This window comes from Balaenoptera acutorostrata, chromosome 18 (genome assembly GCF_949987535.1).
Source record: "Balaenoptera acutorostrata chromosome 18, mBalAcu1.1, whole genome shotgun sequence".
Taxonomy (NCBI): domain Eukaryota; kingdom Metazoa; phylum Chordata; class Mammalia; order Artiodactyla; family Balaenopteridae; genus Balaenoptera; species Balaenoptera acutorostrata.
The window spans coordinates 77,193,165-77,219,458 of NC_080081.1; the positions used below are offsets into that span (position 1 = coordinate 77,193,165).

Sequence of the window (26,294 nt, forward strand, 5' to 3'; positions counted from 1 at the left end):
ATAGAGAAGCCCAGAGAGAAAAATCAGAAAAAGTTAACAGAGCCTCACTTTGCTCTGGTACAATATTAAGCATTCTAATTTTCATAAACTTAGAGTTTCAAAAGAAAGAAGGTAAAAGAATAATATTTGAAGAAATAATGGTTGAAAGTGTCAAATTTGATGAAAACTGTAAACTCACAGATCTAAGAATCTCAACAATCTCTTCTCAAGAAGAATAAACCTAAAGAAAGACACAGAAATCTTCTTCATAACCAAATTGCTGAACATAAGTGATCAAGAGAATAATCTTTAAATCAGCCAGATACAAAACAAGCATTACATACAGGAGATAAATCTAAGAATAAAAGCAGATTTCTCATTGGAAACCATTTAGCATAGAGGACAATGGAATATCTTTAAAGATCTGAAAGAAAAGAAATCCATTAACCCAAAATTCTATACCCAGCAAAAATGTCTTTTGAAAATTAAGGTGAAATAAAAACTAATTCAAACCAAGAAAACAGAAAATTCATCACCGGAAGACTTGTAATACTTGTAATGTTAGAGGAAGCTCTTCAGGCAAAAGAAGAAGTATACCAGAAAGAGATCTGGGTCTGTCCAAAGCAATTTAAAGCAACAGAAGTGTTAATTATGTGGGCATTCATAAGAGACCCTCCCACCCCATTTTCAATCATGTTAACAGACATTTGGCTATTTAAAGCAAAATGTATTATAGGGCTTATAACTACAGCACAATATAGATTGATAACTCTAGGTATCTATCTATAGTTACAGGTAGGTATCTATAGCACAATGAATGGGAGGGAGGAACTGGAGTATATTATTATTTGAATTTTATGATACATTGCATATGTTTACAGTAAATTTTTAAAGAACAACTTAAAAAAAACCCAAGAAAACAAGAAAGGTATAACTAGTAAGCCAATAGTGGAGATAAAAGAAAATCTTAAATATTCAGTTAATCCAAAAGAAGTCAAGAAATGAGGTAAAGAGGAAGAATAAATGCAACAAATAGGAAAAAAATAGGAAGATGGTAGATTTAAATCCAGCCATATTTACAATTACATTGACTACAGGTGTTCTAAATACTCCAGTTAAAAGGCAGAGACTGTCAGATTAAAAAATCAAGACACAACTATATGATTTCCACAAATAAACCTACTTTAAATATAAAGACACCAATAGGTCAAAAGGAAAAAGATGAAAAGGGTTTACCATGTAGATTCTAATCAAAAGAAAGCTGGAGTGGCTATATTAATTACACAAGTAACAGCCTTTAGAAAAAGAAATATGGCTAATAATGAAGATGGACATTTCTTAATTTTAAAGGGGTTAATTTATCAATAAGACATTAGATTCCTAAATATGTAAAGTGTCTAATAACATAGCTTATTAGAACTTATTAGAAATGAAGCAGAATTTGATACAATTAAATGACAAGTAAATTGACAATGACAGTCAAAGTTTTAAATACTCCTTTCTGTAGTTGATAGAAACTATAGATGAAAATTCAGAAAGGGTAGAGAAGGTTTGAACACTTTTATAACAAACTGGCCCTAACTGACATTTATAGAAAACTACCCAACAACAGCAGAATACACCTTCTTCTCAAATGAATATGGGACATTCACCAAAATAGACCACATACTGGGCAATAAAACAAGTCTTAATAAATTCAGGAGGATGAAAATCATATAAAATATGTTCTCTGATCCCAGGAATTTAAACTAGAAACCAATAACAGCAATAGATTAGGGAAAACCTCACATGTTTTAAAATTAAAGAACATGCTTCTAAATACACTGTTGAATCAAAGGATTGGATCAATTAGAAAAATTAAGTCATGATTTGGTAGATCTGTTCCAATCTATGTGTCTCAATAATGACTTCTTTGTAAGTAACTTTTGTTTTTAAATAGTTTATGACTTACCAGAAGTTTGCAAAATTAGTTTTGTGTACCCTTCACCCAGCTTCCCCCACAGTGGTACCTTAATAATTGCAGTACGTTATCAAAGCCAGGAAAATGACATTGCACAATACTAACTCAGATACAGACTGAAAGCTCTTTTTAATAGAGTCTTGTTTCCTATGTAGATTTTCACGTCACTGCCACCTATTACTCTGGGAATCTTTGAACAGTGTTGCAGTCAGGAGAGCCTGCTTAGGTTCCTCCACAACTCTACACAATTTCTCAGACAGGTGATATTTTCAATATAAAGGTAAGCAGAAGATTATTGCAGGTCTTTCATCTCAACTTCCCTCCAAAAGGTACTTTTGTCTCTTCCCTTTCTGCTGCTTTAGGAAAAATAATCAAAAAACACAAGGAATGCAGCCCTATGCCATGTTTTTATGTACTCTACCCAACATTCCATGAATCCTGAGGTTTTCCAATTTGGTAGTAACTTTGTTTTTGAACCAGTTTCTTACATTCTTTCCTAAAATCTGCTTTACTCCAGGAAATTTGAGTCACAGGCCAAATATGTTTTTTCCACATTCTCTTCTTCTCTAGTCCTTTATCTGTTAGTCTTCCTGGCAAGCATGAAAAAAAAAAAAAACTGATATACCTAGAATTGAATGAACAAAGACTTGTTTTTGTTATTGTTCTATCATTTCCTAACCAATGTGCACCCTTGTTTGATTGATCCCATAGATTTTATATTGAGATTTCCTTTAAGAAAATTGTGCAGGCATACCTTGTTTTATTGCACTTTGTAGATACTATGTTTCTTACAAATTGAAGGTTTGTGGCAACCCTGCATTGTCAGATGATGGTTAGCATTTTAATTAATGTGTACATTGTTTTTTTTAGACATAATGCTATTGTACACTTAATAGACTACAATATAGTGTAAACATAACTTTTATATGTACTGGGAAACTAAAAAATTCATGTGACTCACTTTATTGCAATATTTGCTTTATTGTGGTGGTCTGGAACCAAACCTGCAGTATCTCTGAGGCATGCCTGTATATGGGGTATTAAAAATTATTTCAACCAGAGTCAGGGTGTAGATGTAAAGGTACAGAGTGTATCATGTAAAATCTGGTATTAAATTATATTTAAAGTACTATAATTTAAAGATTGAAAGTATTTTTATTATTTCTTTAAAAAAATTCCTTCTGGTTCTCTTTTGCTGGATAATTTAAGTCTTTATATGTTTTTATAATAAATATACTATCTTTGAGTTCTACACATTTATATTTAATAAATTTGTTTTTCAAATAATATAATACTGTAATTTCACAGTCATTTCTTTTAAGAGGAGAATAAAGAAACAGAAATTTTCAGTCTCCAGGAAGACATTTTAGCTTTGTAACTGTGTTTCACCCAGCAAATATACTTTATAATGTCACATATTTTTAGATTTAGACCAGGGTACTATCTTGACTTTCTTGCTTTGTTTTCTTTTAGGTGCTTTGGATTCAATGTATAAATGCTTTGGTCCATTCCTTCATTCTCTTCTGGTTGCCCACAAAAATGCTGGAACATGGTAATAGCTTCATTGTTTCAAATATTCAGCAAAGAACATGTTATTCTCAACGTGTGGGGAGTGTGTGTCAGTGTTTCTGTGTGTGTGTGTGTGTGTGTGTGTGTGTGTCTACAGAAAGAACTGAAGAATGAAAATAGGATTAAAAATATACTTAGATATGTATTCACCTAAATCTAATAGTATAATCTAAATAACAGAGTGTAGCTTGAACATTTAACAGATGGCCTTTAGAGACCATTCTCTTTGCCTCTGACATGTATAAATTGTGAATTAGTGCTTTTACTGTTAAGTTTTAATAAATATTTGAGATACTATGTGCTTTGTGATAGAAAGCACAACAGTTCTAATGGGTCATAGATTCCCTCTGTTAGTTTGAAATTTATGTCTACTTTATGTATTGTTTTCATTTCTCAAACTGTATGCTTCAATTTAAACTGTAACACAAGTCCAACAAGATTATATAGAAATTTAACCTTCTATTTCATTATTGGACTAAGTCTCCTTTTCCTGACATACAATTTTCAAAATAACATTATGTGTGAAGTTTTTTGCCAAACTGGTTTGTGTATAGTCCATCCAGAAGTAGGAGATATATTTATCAAGTATGTTACTGGTGTGTAATGTGCTCATAGCCACAAATTAAGGTGTGAAATATAATTATTTTCCTTTAACCAGCTTTAATTTTTATTGGATATTATTAGCAACATGTCCTAATCTTGGACATCTTTTTTTAATTGAGTTTTGGTTGTGTGTGTTTATGTTCATTTGTATTTAAAAGAGTAAATCTGCCATTATATTGCAAAAGGCTTTCCTTTTAAAACAAATGGGCAGGGCTTCCCTGGTGGCGCAGTGGTTGAGAATCTGCCTGCCAATGCAGGGGACACGTGTTCCAGCCCTGGTCCAGGAAGATCCCACATGCCGCAGAGCACCTAAGCCCATGCACAACTACTGAGCCCGCGTGCCACAACTACTGAAGCCTGCGCGCCTAGAGCCTGTGCTCCTCAACAAGAGAAGCCACAGCAATGAGAAGCCCGTGCACTGCAACGAAGAGTAGCCCCCGCTCACTACAACTAGAGAAAGCCTGCGCACAGCAACGAAGACCCAATGCAGCCAAAGATAAATTAATTAACTAATTTTTTAAAAAAACAACAAATAGGCAAAGTTTTCAAATGATAACAACTAATATAGCAAAGTCACACATTTACAAAGGGTCAGTTCCACTTCCAGAATGGCAGTGTCAGGAGCTCCTTGGATGTGCTCCTCACCCCCCAAAAAACAAAGCTGCAAAACTATAAGAACACAACTCTGTAAATTCTCTGAAAATTATCCAGAAGACAAGGAAGAAACATTTATTCATCAATCTACTAAAACTCAGTAAGAACATCAAGAATCTGTGGCATTTGAGCCATGACCCACTCCTTCCCTGCCCCATCATAGCCTGGCTGGATGGAAGCTCCACTTCAGGCAGGGGTGGGCAGGAATATGGTACTACTGCTGCCCTCGGTTCTCAATCAAGGGTTACCATCTCACAGGACGGGCAGGCCACTAGCATTTCTCATCCCTTCCAACTCTGGATTGAAGAGGCTGGATTTCTGAAGGGTGTGGCCAGGAAGCTAGAGCTCCATTTTTCCAGCCAACTTATATTCATAGGACAGAGTTTCAACCCTATGCATGACAGGCCAAGAGTACTGGGGCCCTGGTCACTCTCACCACAACTCACTTGTAGGGCAGAGAATCTCCAAGAGATTTCTGGGAGAATCAAGCCAAGAAGACTAGTGGCCTTGTGCTAGACCACTAGCACAACAGCACTGGGTCTGGGACTTCCCTGGTGGCGCAGTGGTTAAGAATCTGCCTGCCATTTCAGGGGACACGGGCTCGATCCCTGGTCCGGGAGGATCCCACACGCCACGGAGCAACTAAGCCTCTGCACCACAACTACTGAGCCTGTGCTCTAGAGCCTGTGAGCCACAACTACTGAGTGCATGCCCCTAGAGCCCGTGGTCTGCAAGAGAAGCCACCACAATGAGAAGCGCACACACTGCAATGAAGAGTAGCCCCCGCTCGCCACAGCTAGAGAAAGCCCACATGCAGCAACGAAGACCCAGTGCAGCCAAAAATAAATCAAAAAAAAAAAAAAAAAAAGAGTACTGGATCTAAGGTTTTGCCTATTATGAGAGGAAAAAGAGCTCCAAAGCTCTTCTCCAAAGAAAATGACGTTATTAGAAACAGTGGGGGGAAGTTCAAATCTAAGGATACTCTCAAAAACAGTAACCCTTCTTCATTAAGAGCAACAAGTTAATCATAGGCCAACTAATTTACCAGAGAGAACCAGGGAAAGAGACAGACAAAAAGAGCCCTCCTGAGGTGAGAACAAACCTCAAAGACTAGTCTCAAAACTGTCTCTGCCTGAATTTAACTGGATCAGACTGATGTGCAATTTATGCCCCAGGGTATCATTAAAAGCAATAGAGCAATCTGCCAATAATTATTGGAGCCTAACACCAGGTGTAATGTCAAGAGTCAGCTTAACAGAGAAATCAGGGGGAAAGACAGTCAAGAAAGTCCTGCTGTGGACTTCCCTGGTGGTCCAGTGGTTAAGAGTCTGCCTGCCAATGTAGGGGACATGGGTTCCATCCCTGGTCTGGGAAGATCCCACATGCTGTGGAGCAGCTAAGCCCGTGTGCCACAACTACTGAGCCTGCATGCTCTACAGCCCTCATGCTGCAACTACTGAGCCCGCATGCTGCAACTACTGAAGCCTGTGCACCCTAGAGCCCCTGCTCCACAACAAGAGAAGCCACCGCAATGAGAGGCCCACACACTGCAATGAAGAGTAGCCCCTGCTTGCCACAACTAGAGAAAGCCTGCACGCAGCTACGAAGACCCAGCACAACCAAAAATAAATAAATAATAATAATTTTAAAAAAAAGAGAGTCCCACTAAAATCAAGGCAACTGTGTGGTTGCTCAAGGCTGCACTTTCCAAGGAGCAACACTGAGGTCTCACACTATGGGGGAAATAGATTTCACTAAAAAAGCCTAGCCAAATCATGAAACAAATAAACATGCTTCAACAATAAGTACAAGCCTTAAAGGAGGCGGAGAGGAAACAGTATTCAGAGCAGCTATAATATATTATGTAAAATGTCTAGTTTTTAACTACAGAAAAAAAAGAAAAATGAAACATGCAAAGAAACAACTGTGTGACCCTTACACAGGAGAAAAAAGCAGGCAACAGAAACTGCCTGTGAGGGGGCCCAGATGTCAGATTTCACAAAGAGTTTGAAGTAGCTGTTATAAATATGTCCAAAGAACTAAAAGAAACCATGCTTGAAGGTATGAAGGCAATGGGACATCAAATAGAGATTATCAGTAAAGAGACAGGAATTATAATAAAGAACCAAATGAAAATCCTGGAGTTAAAAAGTACCAAAGTGAAAAATGTGTTAAAGAGGCTCAGCAGTAGATTTGAACTGGAAGAAAAAAGGGTAGCAAACTTGAAGTTAGATCAATAGAGAATACGTAATTTGAAGACCAGAGAAAAAAATAGAGTGAAGAAAATTTAACAGAGCCTCAGAGAATGTGAGAATCCTTTAAACACACCAACATAAGCACAATGGGAGTACCAGAACTAGAGGAGAAACAGTGAAGCAGAAAAAAATTCGAGGAAATAATAGCTGAAAAGTGTCAAATTAGCTGAGAAACATTAAGCCACACATCCAAGAAACCCAATTAACTCCAAGTGAGATAAATACTAAGAGAGTCACACCCAGACACACTGAAGCAAAAATGTTGAAAGCCAAAAACGATGGAAAAGTATTGAAAGCAGCAAAAGAAAAATGACTCATCCATACAAAGGAACTCCAATGAGAATAACAGATGATTTCTTTTTGGAAAAGATGGAGGCCAGAATATAGTGGGATGACACAAATGCCAAAAGAAAAAAAAAGAAAACACCTGTCAGCCAAGAATCTGAACTCAGCAAAATAATCTTTCAAAAATGAAGGCAAAATAAAGATATTACCAGATAAACAGAAAAATGAGAGAATTTGATGCTAGAATACACACCTTTATAAGAGATACTAAAGGAAGTTCTTCAGGTTAAAAGCAAGTAAACCCACACAAAAATTTGAGTCCACCAAAACCACAAAGAGCACTGGTAGAGGAAATGATGTATTTATACATGACAGTGTAAATGCATACTTTGTCTTCTGTCTTTTCATACCTGATTTTAAAAGCAATTTAATAAAACAATATAGATGCAAAATCTTCAACAAAAATATCAACATGCCAAATTTAGCAATACATAAAAGGATTATAAACAATAACCAAGTGGGATTTATCCCAAGAATGCAAGGTTGGCTTACCATCCTAAAATAAACTGATGTAATACATCATAGCAATAGAGTAAAGGACAGAAATGACATGATCATCTCAGTAGATTCAGAAAAAGAATTTGACAAAAGCCAATACTCCTTCGTGATGAAAACTCTCAACAAACTAGGAATAAAATGGAGCTTCCTCAACCTGATCAAGGACATCTACAAAAAACCCATAGTTAACATTATGCTTAGTGGTGAAAGACTGAATGCTCTCCCCCTAAAATCAAGAACAAGACAAAGATATTATTTCTAACATTTCTATTCATCATTGTGCTGGAAATTCTAGCTAGTACAACCAGGCAAGAAAATACAGTAATTGTCATACAGGTTAGGAAGGAAGAAGTAAAATGATCTCTCTTTGCATATGACATTTTATAAATATATATATACTAGAGAGTCTACTAAAAAACCATTAGAACTAATAAATAAATTAAGTGTCAGGATACAAGATCAGTATACACAAAAATCTATTTTATTTCTATAAAATAAAAATAAGAAAACTGAAGGTGAGATTAAGAAAACAACTCTACTTACAATTGCATCAAAATGAATAAAATACATATGAATAAATTTAACAAAAGAAGTGTAAAATTCATACTTTGAAGATTACAACACATTGTTGAAAGAAATTAAAGAAGGCTTAAGTGAATGTAAAGACATCCCATGTTTATGAATTAGAAGACAATATTGTTAAACTGGCAGTACTCCTCAAATCAGTTTAAAGGTCCAATGCAATTCTTCTCTAAGTCCCAGCTGACTTCTTTGCAGAGATGTACAAGCTGATTCTAAAATTGATATGGAAATGCAAGGGACCCAGAATAGCCAAAACCTTGTCAAAGAAGAACAAGTTGGAAGACTCACACTTCTTGATTTCAAAACTTACTGCATAGCTACAGTAAGACAGTGGTACTGGCATAAAGATAGAAATATATAGCTAAATGAATAAAATTGAGAAAGAAGCCTTCAAATTTATGATCAATTGATATTTACAAGGGTGCCAGTACCATTAACTGGGAGGCAGGGAAGAACAGTCTTTTCAACAAATGCTTCTGAGACAACTGGATATCCATGTGCAAAAGAGTGAATTTGGGCTCCTACCTCACATCAAACTCACAGATGAAGTCAAAATGGATCATAGAACTAAATGTAAGAGCAAATAAACCTCTTAGAAGAAAGTATTGCATTAAATTTTTCTGACCTGTGTTAGGCAAAGACTTCTTGGATACAACACCAAAAATAGAAGCAACACAAGAATAAATAACTAAATTTTACTTCATCAAGATAAAAAACTTCTGTGCATCAAAAGATACCATCAAGAAAGTGAAAATATTGAATACAACCAACAGAATGGAGCAAAGCATTTGCAAGTTATGAATAACAAAGGATTTGTATCCAGAGTATGTGGAGAACATTTACAACTCAACAAAAAAAGACTATGACCCAATTTTTAAAAATGTGCAAAGGATTTTAATAGACATTTCTTCAAAAAGATATACAAATAACTAATAAACATATGCTCAACATCATTAATATTTAAACAAAAGCAAATTAAAACCACAACGAGATACTACTTCACACCCATTAAGATGGCTCAAATCAAAATGACAGATATCAACAAGCATTGACAAGGAAGTGGGGAAATTGGAACCCTCATACACGGCTGACCAGAATGTAACATGGTGCAGCTGCTTTGGGAAACAGTCTGGCATTTCCTTTAATGGTTAAGTATAGAGTTACCATATGATCCAGGAATCCCACTCCTAGGTATATGTCCAAGGGAAATGAAAATCTATGTCCACACAAAAACTTGTAAACCAGTGTTCATAGCAGCATTATTCACAGTAGCCCAAGTGCTCATTATCAATGAATGGGTAAATAAAATGTGCTATATCCATATAATGGAATAGTGTTTGTTAATAGAAAGAAATAAAGTACTGATTGTGCTACAACAGTGACACATCTTGAAAACATTATACTAAGTAAGAGAATCCAGTCACAAGGAGCATATATTGTGAGTCCATTTATATGAAATGTCCAGAACAGACAAATATATAGGAATAGAAAGTAGATTAGTGGCTGCCTAGGGCTGGGAGAATGAAGGGACTGGGAGGGGACACCTAAGGGGTCCAGGGTTTCTTTTTGAGGGTAATGAAAGTGTTCTAAAATTGATTATGTTGATAGTTAACACAACTCTGTCAAAATACTAAAAGCCATTGAATTGTACATTTTAAATGTGTGGATTGTATGATATGTAAATTATATCTCAATAAAGCTGTTTTTAAAAGTTAATGAAATATAAATGGCAAAAAATATAAGAAAGATACACAACATCTCAGTAATCAGGCAATGAGAAGACATCTAATGCCACCATACTGGCAAAGTTCATATACCTGATAATATCTGTGGAGTGACCAGGTGTCCCATCCACTGCATACAGTTTTATGTCAGTTTTGTAGAAGTTATAATAAGCATATATATTGTTTTGGGATACATACCTATTTGCTAAAATTATAAAATAAAGCATGAGAATGACTAACACACACATTTTTAAAAAAAGGTAATGAAGACAACTTTGTAATATACCAAGTAGTCCAGAGAAAAGAAGGCTCAATATACAATAAGTAGAATATATTTGGGAATCATAGATTATCTTCAAAATATATAAAGGAATATAAACAGTTGTGGTGAGAATGGGTCCAAATCCAGAACCAGAAATACCACGATTTTATTGAATTTTATTATTTTGCAGAAGTTATCGTTAAATGACAAGCGTTCCGTCAGCTAATTCTTTATAAAAATGTTCATTTTTTATTCTTTTTTCCTTAAGATTCAAAATTTTTAGTCTTCTTTTAAAAATATTCATTTTTTATTTTTCCTTAAGATTAAAAAATTTCTTTAAAAAATATTTAAAATATTTCAGTCTTCCCTCAACACACCACACACACACAGAAAACACCCTCAGATTCTCTATAAGGAATAAACAATTACTGATTATTTGTGCTTCCTGGGTGGGAAGGAGGACTAATGGATAAAATGCTCTTTGCAAATTTCCTTAAAAGTTTATGGGACTGAATTCTTTATCCACATCACCTGGTGTGTTGTTTTGGCACTAATAATACACGTTTAAATTTAAAGATGCTTTGTACATAATAGGCAAGCAAACAACATAAACACAAAATATCATTCATCACCATGAAGTTATATGACATGAGGACCTGGGTTTCCAGGCTCCTACTTGTAAATCCAGCCTGAATGCCAACCCTAACTGACCAGGTGTACATAATCTACGTGGTGGTCTTTCCTATGTTTCAACTTGCATCACATGAAACCTGTTACTGTTAAGACCCTGAAAATAAGAGTTACATAGGATCATCATCTCCATAGCATTTTCTACTAGTGTTTCCAAACTTGTCTGTACACTAGAATCACCAAGAGATTTTTTAAATTCCAAAGCCTGGGCCACACCCCAAACCAGCTGAACCACAATCACTGTGGTTAAGCTACAGGCATCAGTAAGTAGTTTATGAAGTTCTTCTGAAGATTCCAGTGGGCAGACAAGTTTGGGAATTGGCTCTAGTACAAGTGCTAAAGAAAAGGAGAAACAGGCAAAGAATGATGATTGTCAGTATTTAAAAAATATGCATTTAAAAAAAGATTTTAACATGCCTTATATTCTATAGTATTAATTATATTTCTGGTGATTGACAGCTAGTGAAAATATTATATTCTAAAAGGCCATTTAAAAATTATTTGGAATTTGGGATGCCTTTTCCCTCTTAATTATAACTGTGTCACTGACCCACTCAGAGACCACTGCTTTTTAGCCTCTTCAGGCTCTCAGAGAATGAGGTGGTCAGGTGCAAGCTGCAGCTGAGTATCTCCAGTAGCTGTGCTAGTAAAGGCTCTCAGAGCAGGAAGGTAGGAAGGCAGGACGGGGGATGGGGCATAGGGGAGAGTCAAGATCTGGGCATGAGATTCCTCACAGAAAGGTCTTGGAAAGATTTTGGTGCCAAAGAAGCCAAATTATGGGGAGGCCATTTACAATTTGGATATATGTAAATCAGGGACTGTAATTTTAAATGTATAATTAACTGTTTCATATCAAATAATCTTAAATTAGAAGTTTAATATGAATAAGTTCAGCCCAAAAGTTTTATGGTATATCACTTATCGTTTATGACCTCACTAAAATATTATATACTATCTCTTTGTGAGTTTATTTTGCCTTTTTCTGATGACTAATAACACAGAGTCTCCCTTTGTGTGGTTGTTTGCCATATGTATACCTTCTTTGAGGAAGTTTATTTTCAAACACTTGGTATTTTTTAATTGAATTGTTCTTATGGAATTGCAAGAGTTCTTTCTGGATAAAAGTCCTTTGTCATGTATGAATTGTAATTTTTCCCCCTAATCTGTGGCTTCACTATAACTTTCTTAATATTATTTAAATTGGAAGTTTTAAATTTTAAGTCCAACTCACCAAAAATTTTTATGATCTTTGGGGACTTCCCTGGCAGTCCAGTGGTTAAGACTCTGTGCTTGCCCTGCAGGGGCACAGGTTCAACCCCTGGTCAGGGAACTAAGATCCCGCATGCCACACATTGCAGCCAACAAAAAAAAATTTTTTTATGGTCTGTACTTTTCTTTTTCTCCTAAGAAATCTTTGCTTATCCAAGGTTACAAAGACTTAATGCTATTTTCTTTTAAAAGTTCTCTTTTTAAGTTTTTTTTTTTTACAAATTATTTGTACTTTTTTTTTGTTTTTTTTAAATTTATTTATTATTTATTATTTATTTTTGGCTGTGTTGGGTCTTCGTTTCTGTGCGAGGGCTTTCTCCAGTTGCGGCAAGCGGGGGCCACTCTTCATCGCGATGCGCAGGCCTCTCACTGTCGCGGCCTCTCTCGTTGCGGAGCACAGGCTCCAGACGCGCAGGCTCAGTAGTTGTGGCTCACGGGCCTAGTCGCTCCACGGCATGTGGGATCTTCCCAGACCAGGGCTCGAACCCGTGTCCCCTGCATTGGCAGGCAGACTCCCAACCACTGCGCCACCAGGGAAGCCCTCTTTTTAAGTTTTATGTTTAGTTTTCTGATCTACTTTGAGTTAATTTTTGTTTATGGTGTGTTGTACAGGTTGACATTCATTTCTTGCGTATGGATGTCCAGTTGTTCCAATATCTTTTGTTGAAAAGATTATGCTTTTCCCATAGAATTACCTTGGCAACTTTGTAAAAAAAAAAAAAATCCATTGAAGTTATATGTATGGGTTTATATCTGGAATCTCTATTCTGTCTCATTGATCTATACATCTATAGACCATATTGTTTTGATTACTGTACTTCATTTTTAAATCTTTCACCATGTAGTATATCCTCTCTGAAAAAGTTTTGGCTATTCTAGGTCCTTTGAATTTTAATATAAAATTTTAAATCAGCTGTTCAAATTCTAATAAAAATGCTGGGATTTGGGTTGGGGTTGTATTTAATTGTAGATTAATTTGAAGAGAATTGGAGAATTGACATTTTAGCATTATCGAGTCTTCCAGTCCATGAATATAATATATTTCTCCAATTATTTAGGTTTCCTTAATTTCTCTCAAGAATGTTTTGTAGTTTCTGATATACAGTCCTTTTACCTCTCTTGCCAAATTTATCTCTCAATATTCAAGTTTTGAATGGTATTTAAAAATTCAATAATGGTATTTCTTTAAAAATTTTTTTAAATTTATTGTTTGGCCATGCCGTGTGGCACGTGGGATCTTAGTTCCCCGACCAGGGATCGAACGCGCACCCCCTGCAGTGTAGGCACTCAGTCTTAACCCCTGGACTGCCAGGGAAGTCCCAATGATGGTATTTTAAAATTTCCTTTTCCAATTTTTCATCGTTGCCATTTAAAGATTTTTTAAATTTATTTATTTGGCCTTGCCGCATGACATGCATGCTCTTGAATCGAACCCACATGCACTGCAGTGGAAGCAGGGAGTCTTAACCACTGGACTGCCAGGGAAGTTACTGTTACTGTTTTGAAGTACAATTTTTATAATTACCTTATAGCTTGTGACTTGCTAAATTCACTAATCATTCTTGTAGCTATTTTTTTCTTTATTAGGATTTTCTCTATATACAACCATGTTGTCTGTGAATAGAGAGGTCTGCTTCTTCCTCATTTATTTTTATTGCATTAATGCATGGGCTGGGCCATGCAGTACAGTTTTATTTATTTATTATTATTATCTATTTTATTTATTTATTTTTTGGCTGTGTTGGGTCTTGGTTGCTGTGCGCAGGCTTTCTCTAGTTGCGGCGAGCGGGGACTACTCTTCATTGCGGTGTGCGGGCTTCTCATTGTGGTGGCCTCTCTTGTTGCGGAGTACAGGCTCTAGGCGTGCAGGCTTCAGTAGTTGTGGCTCGCAGGCTCTAGAGCGCAGGCTCAGTAGTTGTGGTGCACGGGCTTTGTTGCTCCGCGGCACATGGGATCTTCCCGGACCAGGGCTCGAACCTGTGTCTCCTGCATTGGCAGGCGGATTCTTAACCACTGCGCCACCAGGGAAGCCCCAGTTTTGTTTATTTTTATTTTTATTTTTTAAATTATTTTTGGCTGCATTGGGTCTTCGTTGCTGCGTGCGGGCTTTCTCATTACAGCAAGTGGGGGCTACTCTTCGTTGCGGTGCGTGGGCTTCTCATTGCGGTGGCTTCTCTTGTTGCGGAGCATGGGCTCTAGGTGCGCAGGCTTCAGTAGTTGTGGCACATGGGCTCAGTAGTTGTGGCGTGTGGGCTCAGTAGCGCAGATTCTTAACCACTGTGCCACCAGGGAAGTCCCTACAGTTTTATTTTATTTATTTATTTTTAAAATTTATTTTATTTATTTTTGGCTGCATTGGGTCTTCATTGCTGCGCATGGGCTTTCTCTAGTTGCGGCGAGCGGGGTCTACTCTTTGTTGCAGTGCGCAGGGTTCTCATTGCTGTGGCTTCTCTTCACAGAGCACGGGCTCTAGGCGTGCAGGCTTCAGTAGTTGTGGCACGTGGGCTCAGCAGTTGTGGCTCGTGGGCTCTAGAGCGCAGGCTCAAAGCTGTGGCGCACGGGCTTAGTTGCTCCGCGGCATGTGGGATCTTCCCGGACCAGGGCTCGAACCTGTGTCCCCTGCATTGGCAGGCGGATTCTTAACCACTGCGCCACAAGGGAAGTCCCTTGGAGTCATAATTCCTCCTTTCCATTGCATTGGCTCTGCCATCTCATTATGTTCAGTCTGGTCACTTCCCACTCACCCACACCACTGTTGGCACATGGTCTGAACCACTGTCGTATGTCTACACTGCTTCAAAAACCTCTTAAGGAGTTTCCTGCTTCTACCCTTGCCCCTCAGACAGCAACCAAAGTGATGCATTAAAATTATGTCAGCACAAGCACATCAATTTTCTGCCCCAAACCCTGCAATGGCCATCCATCACATTCAACATAAAAGCCTGCCAGTGGCCCAGAAGACTGACTTGATCTGGATGCCGTACTTTCCTGGTGTCATCTCCTACTCTTCTCCCTCCTTCCTCATCCCACTCCAGCCTTTGTGCTCTCCTCACACTGTACCAGCAGTACTCTTGCCCCAGGGCCTTTGCACTGGCTGGCAGCTCTGCCTAGAAAGCGAATCCCTCATACATCTGTGGGCCCCCCTCCTTCACTTCCTTCAAGCCTTTGCCCAAATGTCACCTTCTGAATGAAGCCTACCCTGACCGCTCTCTTGCTACACAACCCTCACCCCTGATTCCAGTTTACTTTATTTGTTCATAGCACACTCTTGGGTGCTATATGATTAACTTTTTATTGCATTCTTATTTATTATCTGTCTTCATTGCCAGACTGTAAGCTCCATGAGAACAGGATTTTTTTTGTTTCACTGATTCATTCCAAGAATGCTAAATCTATAAACAGGAATATTTCCAGCATTATGGATTCTCTACCAAGTTTAGTATTGTCTGTTGTTCCCCCAACATGTTTTCAGCTTCATAAACTACCTTTCTGGGTTCTAGTTGTAAGTTTCAGTTTCGAGACTCAGACCTTTCTAGGGCCTCTCCTCTTGAATGGTGGTGGGAAAATGAAACGAGGGACCCTGGGCCACTGTTTCAGCTGCTCAGACAAGCCCCATATAAACAGGCAGGAGCCGCCCAGCCCCTCAGCCAGGCTGCATCCTCCAGGACACGTTTCTCATGGAGGGCCTGGCACCGTATCAGAATCCCTGGGAGGACTTCAAAAACACACACCGATGTCCAGCCACCCACGAATCAATTGTGGCCCCAGAAAGAAGGATGTAGAAAAGGCTTCTTAAGTGGTTCTAATGCAGCCAGGTTTGCAAATTGCTCCATCAACAAGCCCTCTCCAGACTACCTGCCTCGGTCACTGGCCTGGCTGACGTGGCCAGTGTATCCCAGTCCGGTGGGAGTTTTGACTTCTGTCACCAGAATGTTCACTTGTATGTTTTAGTCCTCTAACACAGCCCCCTGTGCTTTGCTCTTTTAGGTGGGTACGCATTTTCTTAAGTAGAACACGCTGTGATTTCTCAGGAAGAACTAGTCCGTTCTTATGACACCACCAAAAGCAAACCCCGGAGGACTTTTACTTCTGCCTTTTCCAAGTCCATCACTGAGTAAGATCTGGGTCCCTGTGTCCCACACTTTCCTGTCCTTCCCTGAGATGGCTACAATGAGCCAATACTCCTCAACACCCCTTCCTGTGACTGGCCAGTTTGTTGTTTATGGACCGATTGGGTCATGATTCTTGGGTGTAAATAATGGAGGAAACCTATTGGCTTTTTCTTAATTTAGCTTCAATGTTTTACCTAATTTATTTATTTTTCTGTGGCTGTGAGATGATTTATCAGTTCAGTCTAAAGTATAAAATTAAAAGCATTATGTTTTACCAAAATTTAAACTTTGGTACAAGTTGTTTTGGGGAAAAAAGGTAAAGGATGTTATGTTGCATAATAAGCTTGTCTTGCTTAATTAGAAAGGGGTCAGACAGAAACTGTCTTTTGAAAACTGACAGATTAAGGGTACAAGGCACCACATGAAACATTTTTCTAAGTAGAATGTCCTGTCCTGTCATGTTTGAGTTATATTTGATGTGTGTGGAATGTGCACTGTAGTCTTGATTTCAGTGAACTCACATAATGAGTGTAGCATAGACTAATCCTGGGCCTCAAAATCAGGTGTGCAAGAATTACCATATCTCATTAATCTCCCTCTGATTCCCCCCTACATTAGGGCTAGTACAAAATTCAACCCCAGTCACTCTTGTGACTCTGCCTTAGGTGTGTACAAACTTCCCAGGGTTTCCGACACTGCAAAGCACTGGCACCTCCATCCTTCTGTCATCTGCCCACACAGGTCACCAGTAAGACACACGATTTCTTTTGGCCACTTGATGAGGGTTCTGTGCCAGGTATGGGGCACTGGAACCTTCGGGGAGGTCGAGGTGCCCACACCTGTGGTCTAACATTCCTGTCCTAGAGAACATCGTCTCCCCAGTGCACTTTGAGGGAACAAAGAGATGTCTTTCATATCCCTCCTCTACTCCAGGGTAGAGCCCCCTTTCTCAAATCCTATTCTACTTAGTGAGTTTTTAGAGGTCAAGACCAAGAATTCTTGTAAACTACCTCTTGTTTTCTGTGCTGCCAAGCGACCCTTCTGAGCAAATGAACTAAAAAGCCTGATACCTGTTTGAATGGAAATAAGGCAACAAGGAAACACTGGGAGAAAAAGCCCAGTAAACATCTCAAAAAGTTATCCACAAATAGATAAACAAAATGTGGTATAGCCATACAATGGAATGTTATTCAGCCACAATAAGAATGAAATACACACAACATGGATGAACCTGAAAAACATTATGCTAAGTAAAAAAAAGCCAGTCATAAGGGGACACATACAACATGATTCCATTCACAGGAAATTTATAAGCAAATCTACAGATGTAAAGTAGATTAGTGGTTGCCTAGGGCTGGGGACGTGGGGTTGAATGGTATGTGGAGTGATTGCTAATGAGCACAGTACTTCTCTTGAGGATGATGAAAATGTTCTTCCTTTGGACGGTGGTGGTAGTTGCACAGTTCTGTAATATTCTAAGAAGTATTGAATTATGCACTTAAGGGTGGATTTTATGGTATATGAATTATATCTCAATAAAGCTGTTAAGTTTTTTAATCACCTATTTAAAAAGTAATAAATAAATTCAGAAATTGTGAAGCTACAAGGTCCATATAAAAATCAATTGCATTTTTATATGTTACCAACAAACAACTGGAAAATGAAGTTTCTTTTAAGATAACATTTATAATAGCATCAGAAGAGAGGAAATAAGTATAGGTCTAAAAAACATATATGTGCAAGATCTATATACTAAAACTACAAAACACTGATGGAAAAAAACTAGGCAGACTTAATAAATGAAGAGATATACTATGTTTTTGGATCAGAAAGCTCATAATTGTTAAGATATCAGTTCTCCCCAAACTGATCAATAGGGTCAACAAAGTCATAATAAAATCATAAATAAAAATACTATTTACAGTAGGGATTTACATTTAGGAATAAATTTAACCAAATGATACTGAACACTGAACACCGTAAAACATTGCTGGGAGAAATGAGAGATGATCTAAATAAATGGAGAGATAGGGACAAACACATCCTATAGATGAATAAGTGGAAAGAGTCCAATCCTTGGTGGAAACACATCAGCTGTGGTCAGACTACCATAAGCCACTAATTTGAGAGGAGCCGGGCCTGGAGGCAAAGCCAGCCCTCAGAGGTTGGTGGATAAAGAGATGGAAAACACCTGGGTCCTTTCAGTGATCTAGTTGAGCAGGTGCCAGGGGATGGGGGTGGGAGGGTGGAAGGCGATTGAGTTAGTATGAAGGAACGGTGAATAAATAGGGTGTCCTCGCGGACATGTGGGTTACAAGAGTGACTTTCAGAAATGCCAGACTCATTCTATGATTCATCAACGCTTTTGTGTGTTTGCAGTAAATATTTGTTACGCAGATAGTGCATACTGCACATTTCTCGAGGGCTAACAGCAGGAAACAAAAACAAGCTGCCTGACATCATGCAGGTTACAATCTGGTTAGGGAAAAATTATTACATACATACTTTGACAGAGTCTTGCCTATTCCCTGAAAAATATCCTTTCCCCAGCCAGTAAGGCTGAGAAAAAGATTTCCTGAGCAAAAACTAACCCAACTATGGACTATCCTACGTAAATTATCTGGGGAAATTTCTTCTTCCAAAGCTCCCCGCTGAAGCCTTATTTCTGCTCAGGAAGCCTATTTTGGAGGCTTCCTCATGGAAACGAACTTATTGAAGACCTGCGTGCAGTCTGTTGCCAGCCTGTGTTTCCCAAGGCTGCTTGCTCAGACTTCCCGTCTGTTGTCGCTGTTTGGTTGGTTTCTTAAGACCTAGGGCACTAGGTGGAACGGGGGGTCTGTCCACTTCCTGTCAATACAGGCCAGCCACAGGCCGCCTTGGGGCACTTGGTCCACTACGGATCCCCAACCTAGGTGAATGAAATGCAACATTCACCAGGAAATGAATGATCTCACGCCAACTACAAGATCAGTCAGGTCTTCCCTGAATTCGAGTTTTTAACCCCTCAAGTTGGCATTTTTGACAAGTTAAAGTTTTTACATTTATGAACCGTGCCCACAGAGACCAGCCACATTCCATACTTTGAAAACTAAAACAGAAATTGATTAAGACACCCTTGGACAAGTCACCTCTCAAGAATCTTGTTTCTGCAGAACAAGGAGGCCGTCCCTTGGAGTCCCTGGGAGCTTTAACATCTGGGAGTCCTCCTTTCCTTGCAGGGGGCTGGGGGACCTGGAGAGACCCAGGACGCTCCGGAAATCCAGGCCTAACCGGGCGCGGCGCGGGGCGGGGCCGAGCGAAGAGGAGGGGCGCGGGCCGGGGGAGGGTGGTCGTCCGCGCCGGTGGAGGCCCGGCGGTGACGCCCTGCTGGCGCGTCCTCCCCGCTCGCCCGGTAGCAGGGCACCCGGAGGGCAGGAAGCGGGCCTCCCAAAGCGCCCCCAAGGCTCACGGCAGGTGGCGCCCCCGCCAGCCACCCCGCCCCAGTTCTTGCTAAGCCGCCCAAGTTCGCGGCACCCTCTTCTCGTTTTACCAACCCGGGGCCTCCTCCAGCCCCGCCAGGTGCGTGGGGTCGCGCTGGGCCAGCGGGGAGGGGCGGGGCCGGACTCGGTGGGGCGGGGCTCGAGCTGACTGGGGGCGGGGGCGGGGCGAGTAGCCCCGCTGCTCGTGGCGGGGGAGGTGGGCGCCGGTGTGTGCACAGGTGTGTGCGCCGCCTGCACGTGCACGTGAGTCCGCTAGAGGGGAGAAGCGCCCCGACACTCCGCCGGGCGCCGTTTGTCCCCCGACCCCGGGGGTAGGTCAGCCGGGGCAGGCGTTGGTCGCCGAGCTCGGAGGCGAGGAAGCGGCGCCGGGCACGTTCACCAGCCACCCACCCGGCGTCGGCCTCCCCCTCCTCCGAGACCCACGCCCGCGGCGATTTTGCGCGGGGGCAGACAGCGCGGCGTCCCTGGGACTCGTTAGAGACGCGGGTTCGCTGCCCATCCCCGGGCCGCGCAGTCGGAAACTCGGCGCTTCCCGCACGCGTGCGTGTTCGCGGACCAGCTCCGCGGGGGCTCCCACGCGCACGGGCGCCCCGCCCTCGGAGAGACTCAGCCCGGGCGGGTTTGCGCCGTCCACGCGGGGAGGGCGCGGGGCTTCGGACACACCCGCAAGCCGGTCGTTAGTTTACCGGCTCCTTAGGCGCCCAGGTCTAGCTGAGCTGCGTGAGGACAGCCACGTCCGACACGTGGTTGATGCCCAGCTCGGAAAGAGCAGTTTTACATGCTTAGGGTTTCCCTGTCCGGGGTGGCCCTGCAGTCTGGCCGGGGCTCAGCCCCTGCTGTTGGAAGCCGCTGGGTGGCGTTCACAGCGACGAACCCTGAACCCCTGGGCTTCACTGGGCGCGGAGTAAGGCTTCAGGGAAACAAGCTTTTGGGTTTAGCCGGTGGGGAGCACGCTGCCCTCCGCTGACGATACACCTGAAATTGTCCCCGGTTCCTAAAAGTGAGTGTGATCCTCGGTTCATTTAGTGTGCACAGCTGAAGGTTCTTCTACTGGGCATCGTTCACGTTCTTTGAATTCTTGGAAATAGGAAGGCGTGGCTGCGGTTTTCACCTGCCCCCTGTCAAGCGGGCAGAAGCTCTGGTGTTGTGAAAGTGTTCTCCCTGGACCCGAAAACATCAAAGTTGTGGACTTAAAACTTCTCGCTTCAATGTAAGCAAATCCTCCTGATTCTTTGGGTTCACTTAAGTCAACCGGAGGGGGGGGGGATTATTCAATAAAGGGACACTATTAGTTTTCTTTTTTTTTTTTGGACACTTAGTTTTCGTCTGCCTTTCAGTAGGTTCTCTTTGAAAACAGGTATCTCATCGTTTTGTTAGCTGTTAAGTCTTAGGAAGGTTTTGAGCAGACACACAAATTGTTCTCTGAAAAGCAGTGCCTTGTGACCTTATCTGGGTGTAGGGAAGCTGGAAGGTTGGAGTAGGTGGAGACTGACAGATACTCTGGTAGGAATATGCTAGAGGGCTGGGTAGGTAAATCCCAGCAAAATCTACGCCAGCGTAGGAAGAGTCAGCTGCTCAAAATGGTCCAGACTGCCGCAGATGGCGTTATTTCGTGCTGTAGCGGAGTGATCACTATTTGTATGTGTGGGACCTCTTTAATGCCGCGTCATTTGCGTCGGTCAGTCCAAATTGTGCAAAAACGAACCTTTCCCGGGATCTCGCGTGCACCTGGCGTGGTGCCGGGGGGCTCAGGCCTCAGGCTTGAGAAGATGGAGATTTGGCTTTGGACGCGGCAAGTAGGGAAATCGATTGTTTGAGCCCCGTGTTCTGTTTCCTCCTCCCACCAAAAATTACATGCACGAAAAATGCTTTCCCAAAGTCTGCTGTCTGGCCTTTAATTTTGTTCATGTTCTGTAGATATTTAAACTTTTTAAACATCAAATTTCTGAAGCTTCTGTTACAAGTGGTAACAGCAAATATATATAAACCATTCTCTTCACTCGTCTGATCACATTATTTTGATTATTTCTCTGAAATGGGATTTCTTTCCTTAATGGCGTCTTTCTGTTGCTTTGTTTTGAGAGCTGCTTATTTGACTGTCTGTCTTAGATCTATACTAGGTTAGAGCAACATTCAAAATTACCAATTCTACACAGCCATCAGCAAACACCAGACCTCCTGTCGTACTTAGATACTTGAATTATTATAATAATTAAAAAACTATCTCATAAGTAAAGATGGGGAATTAAAATTCATTTGCTGTTCTAGGAATTGTTCTGAGTTAGGGAAAAAGCCACAGGAATCTTTTTCCCTGAAATGATTCAGAAATTTTAGAATACTGCAAGGCAGACCTAAAGACACCAGGGGGCAGGAGAGACTTTTTTCCTTTGGTCAGCTCTTTCCCTAGTTAATGAAGAAAGAACACACCTCCAGTGTTACAGCTGTAGCTTTTCCACCTATGAGATCTGCATTTGTTTTCTTCACAGTTTACATATTTTCCTATTATGAACTAGCTTTTCCCCCTGCACTCGGTAAAAATCTAATTGGCTATGTATTAACTGCAAATCAAACATCTGGGTCAACAGATGAATATTTGTTTCACATAATTAGCTCCCAAAGCAGCAGCTGAGGCCTGGAAGTGCGTTCTCTTCTGGTCAGGCAGCATCCTTCTTCAGAATGTTAGGATGTGTTCAAAGGGGGCTTTAGGGGAAAAAATATGCATAGAGTAGGAAGTATTTCCTAGAAAATACGAACTGGGGAAAAAAAACCCACCGGTAGCCAAAACAAAATGTAAATAAATGGTAGGCATTATATTGTGTTCAATAAATATTCCTTACCTGGATGAATTTATAAAACGTGCTTTGGGAACAGTACTGTTCAACATTTTTAACCCCCTATACCCAACGATTAAAAGTAATTTTCCTTTTAATTCAGACAGAAAGTCACAAAAATTATACTCATCCTCATCAGTTCACTCAGTCCCATGTAATTAATTTCTTTTTTTTCATCTTGATCTTTTGTTAGCACTTTTATGAGTTCATCAGTTTTTCATTAGAGTTCTGAAAATGCTTATTCATTCAGTTCAGCAGTACAGTCAGTTACCAGAAACCTGTACTTGTCAGAGTCTTTTCCATGAATTTCTTGAAGATGAAACTCTTTTATAGGAACATATTTGCAAAATCATCAGAGTACACCCAGAACTGTCTGTAAATGACAAAAGACTTAAAAATGACCATGGTTAAAGATTTGATGAAAGTTCATAATAATGCAGTTGACAAGAAAATTAGTTATTTCTGAGATATACATTTTAAAGTAATAACTAGGATTATTACTTATAACATTATACCAGAACATATAAGATTTTTAGACGTTTCCTGTAATGTCTGAAACATTTATATTAACATATTTCCATACATATTTCCATACAAATACAAATATAAGATTTTTAGAAATTTCATGTAATGTCTGAAACGTTTATATTAACATATTTCCATACATATTTCCATACAAATACAAATATAAGATTTTTAGAAATTTCATGTAATGTCTGAAACATTTATATTAACATATTTCCATACATATTTCCATACAAATACAAATATAAGATTTTTAGAAATTTCATGTAACCTAAGAACCTAAGAACAGGAATAAGCCTCTAACACTGATTGGTACTGGCAGTCACCTTGTAACCCTAAGGGCAACCAGTCTTAGCATAAAGCCAACCTGAGGACAAAAGAGATAAAAGACAAATAAAACCAATGACTCTGATGACCTCATTAAGTCATGTATTCAGTGAGCCTAGAAATCTGTTCCAACTTCCAGTTTTATGAGACAATAGATGGTCTCATTGTTTTAGCAAGTTTATATAGAATTCCTATTAATTAATCCAAAAGCATTCTAAATAATATAATCATATTCCCCATCTATTCCCTCTGGGAAACCTAGAGGGTGCTTGTGAAGAGATTCTATATAGGACAGTTTTCCAGGGGTATCCACAGTTATTCCATACATCAAGCATCTCTGTGGCCTAGTTTTACAGAAAACAAAGTGCTTTTCACTCCATTCTGTCCTCTTTTATGATAACCCCCTCTAAAACAGGATGGTCTATATATGTCTGTACTCCATTTCTGGGCTATTCAGGTATTTAGCCATGTGACTTCAGGTTTCCTTGAAGAGCAAAAAATTACACTGGGTATTTATTTCAGTGGCTGGACAGCTCATGATAAGAATATTTGTTTTCATTTTAGTTTTGTCAATAGAGAGGGTTGTGTGCCCAGAGGAAAATGATAACCAAAACAGTATAATGTTTTCTCATGCTTTGAGAATACTAATGCTGTTAAATATTTCTTCTGAAACACTATGTGTAACAAATGACTGGAATTCAGTCCTAGGTGTGAACTTTAATTTACTCCATCTTTCCCCAGTTTTTATACTTACATTTTTTATTGTCCTTTGCTTTTGTAAGTAATGCCTCTATAAATATTTTTATACAAAATCAGTATTATTCAATAGAAGTATTTTTGAATTCCTATCTTGAGCAAGATACTTACGTATTTCAAATTTAGTACTAGGTATTCATTAGGAAATTTGATTCTTGTTATCATGGAGCTTACAAAGTACTGAGGAGAGAGATGCGAAATAAAAAAATAAAAAAAAAAAAATCCCACAAGGACTCAGAGGAAAAGAATATACAAATCAATTTTCACTGCAAAGTAAAGGAGCTGTCACAGTGGAGGATTACTGGACTGAATGTCAATGTTATGACATAGTATAAGTGTGTTTCATGTTTGGTAATTGCAATCATTGTTGCTTTTGTTGTGGTCATCCATGTACAATGCTTGGTGTCAGTCTATCTATCTCTTGTAAAAATAAAATACAGTGTGTGTGTGTGGAAAAAAAAACAAAAACAAAAAAATAAATGGGAACTATTGAAACTTAAAAGCTTTTGCACAGTAAAGGAAACCATAAACGAGATGAAAAGACAACCCTCAGAACGGGAGAAAATATTTGCAAATGAAGCAACTGACAAAGGATTAATCTCCAAAATATCCAAGCAGCTCATGCAGCCCAGTACCAAAAAAATAAACAACCCAATGCAAAAATGGGCAGAAGACCTAAATAGACATTTCTACAAAGAAGATATACAAGTTGCCAACAAACACATGAAAGGATGCTCAGCATCACTAATCATTAGAGAAATGCAAATCAAAACCACAATGAGGTATCACTTCATACTTGTCAGAATGGCCATCATCAAAAAATATACAAACAGTAAATGCTGGAGAGGGTGTGGAGAAAAGGGAACCCTCTTACACTGTTGGTGGGAATGTAAATTGATACAGCCACTATGGAGAACAGTATGGAGGTTCCTTAAAAAACTAAAAATAGAACTACCATACGACCCAGCAATCCCACTGCTGGGCATATACCCAGAGAAAACCACAATTCAAAAAGAGTCATGTACCACAATGTTCATTGCAGCTCTATTTACAATAGCCAGGACATGAAAGCAACCTAAGTGTCCATTGACAGATGAATGGATAAAGCTGATGTGGCACATATATACAATGGAATATTACTCAGCCATAAAAAGAAATGAAATTGAGTTATTTGTAGTGAGGTGGATGGGCCCAGAGTCTGTCATACAGAGTGAAGTCAGAAAGAGAAAAACAAATACCGTATGCTAACACATATATATGGAATGTAAGAAAAAAATGCTTCTGATGAACCTAGGGGCTGGACAGGAATAAAGATGCAGATGTAGAGAATGGACTTGAGGACACAGGGAGTGGGGGGGGGGTAAGCTGGGATGAAGTGAGAGAGTGGCATGGACATACATACACTACCAAATGTAAAACAGATAGCTAGTGGGAAGCAGCCGCATAGCACAGGGAGATCAGCTCAGTGTTTTGTGTCCACCTAGAGGGGTGGGATAGGGAGGGTGGGAGGGAGATGCAAGAGGGAAGGGATGTGGGGATATATGTATATGTATAGCTGATTCACTTTGTTATACAGCAACAACTAACGCAACATTGTAAAGCAATTATACTCCAATAAAGATGTTAAAAAAAATAGAAAATAAAAAAAAAAAAAAAAAGTAATTTTCCTGTCCCTTCTTGAATGATATTGGGAAATTTCAAAAGAAGTGGTTTGTTTCATCTTCCAAGTAGGCAGTGGTCTTAAAACAGTGAATTTTATGCCTGCCCCTTTCAGAGATTCTGAAGTGTCTGCTTGCTTTGGTTGGGGAAATAATCATCTTCATGGTGGGAGCAACTAGGATGTATCCTGTAACTAATGGGAGACAAATGTTAGT

General features: G+C 39.6%; 1 protein-coding gene across 1 annotated transcript in view; it reads left to right on the forward strand.

Annotated features, from left to right (window-relative positions):
* Positions 1–26,294, forward strand: part of LOC103010209 (phospholipid-transporting ATPase IB-like) — a 104,039-nt gene that overhangs the window by 63,257 nt on the left and 14,488 nt on the right. Inside the window, 3 exon segments of the mRNA XM_057532719.1 lie at positions 2,095–2,169; positions 2,172–2,219; positions 3,413–3,491. Of these exon segments, the coding sequence (XP_057388702.1) occupies positions 2,095–2,169; positions 2,172–2,219; positions 3,413–3,491 (202 nt within the window).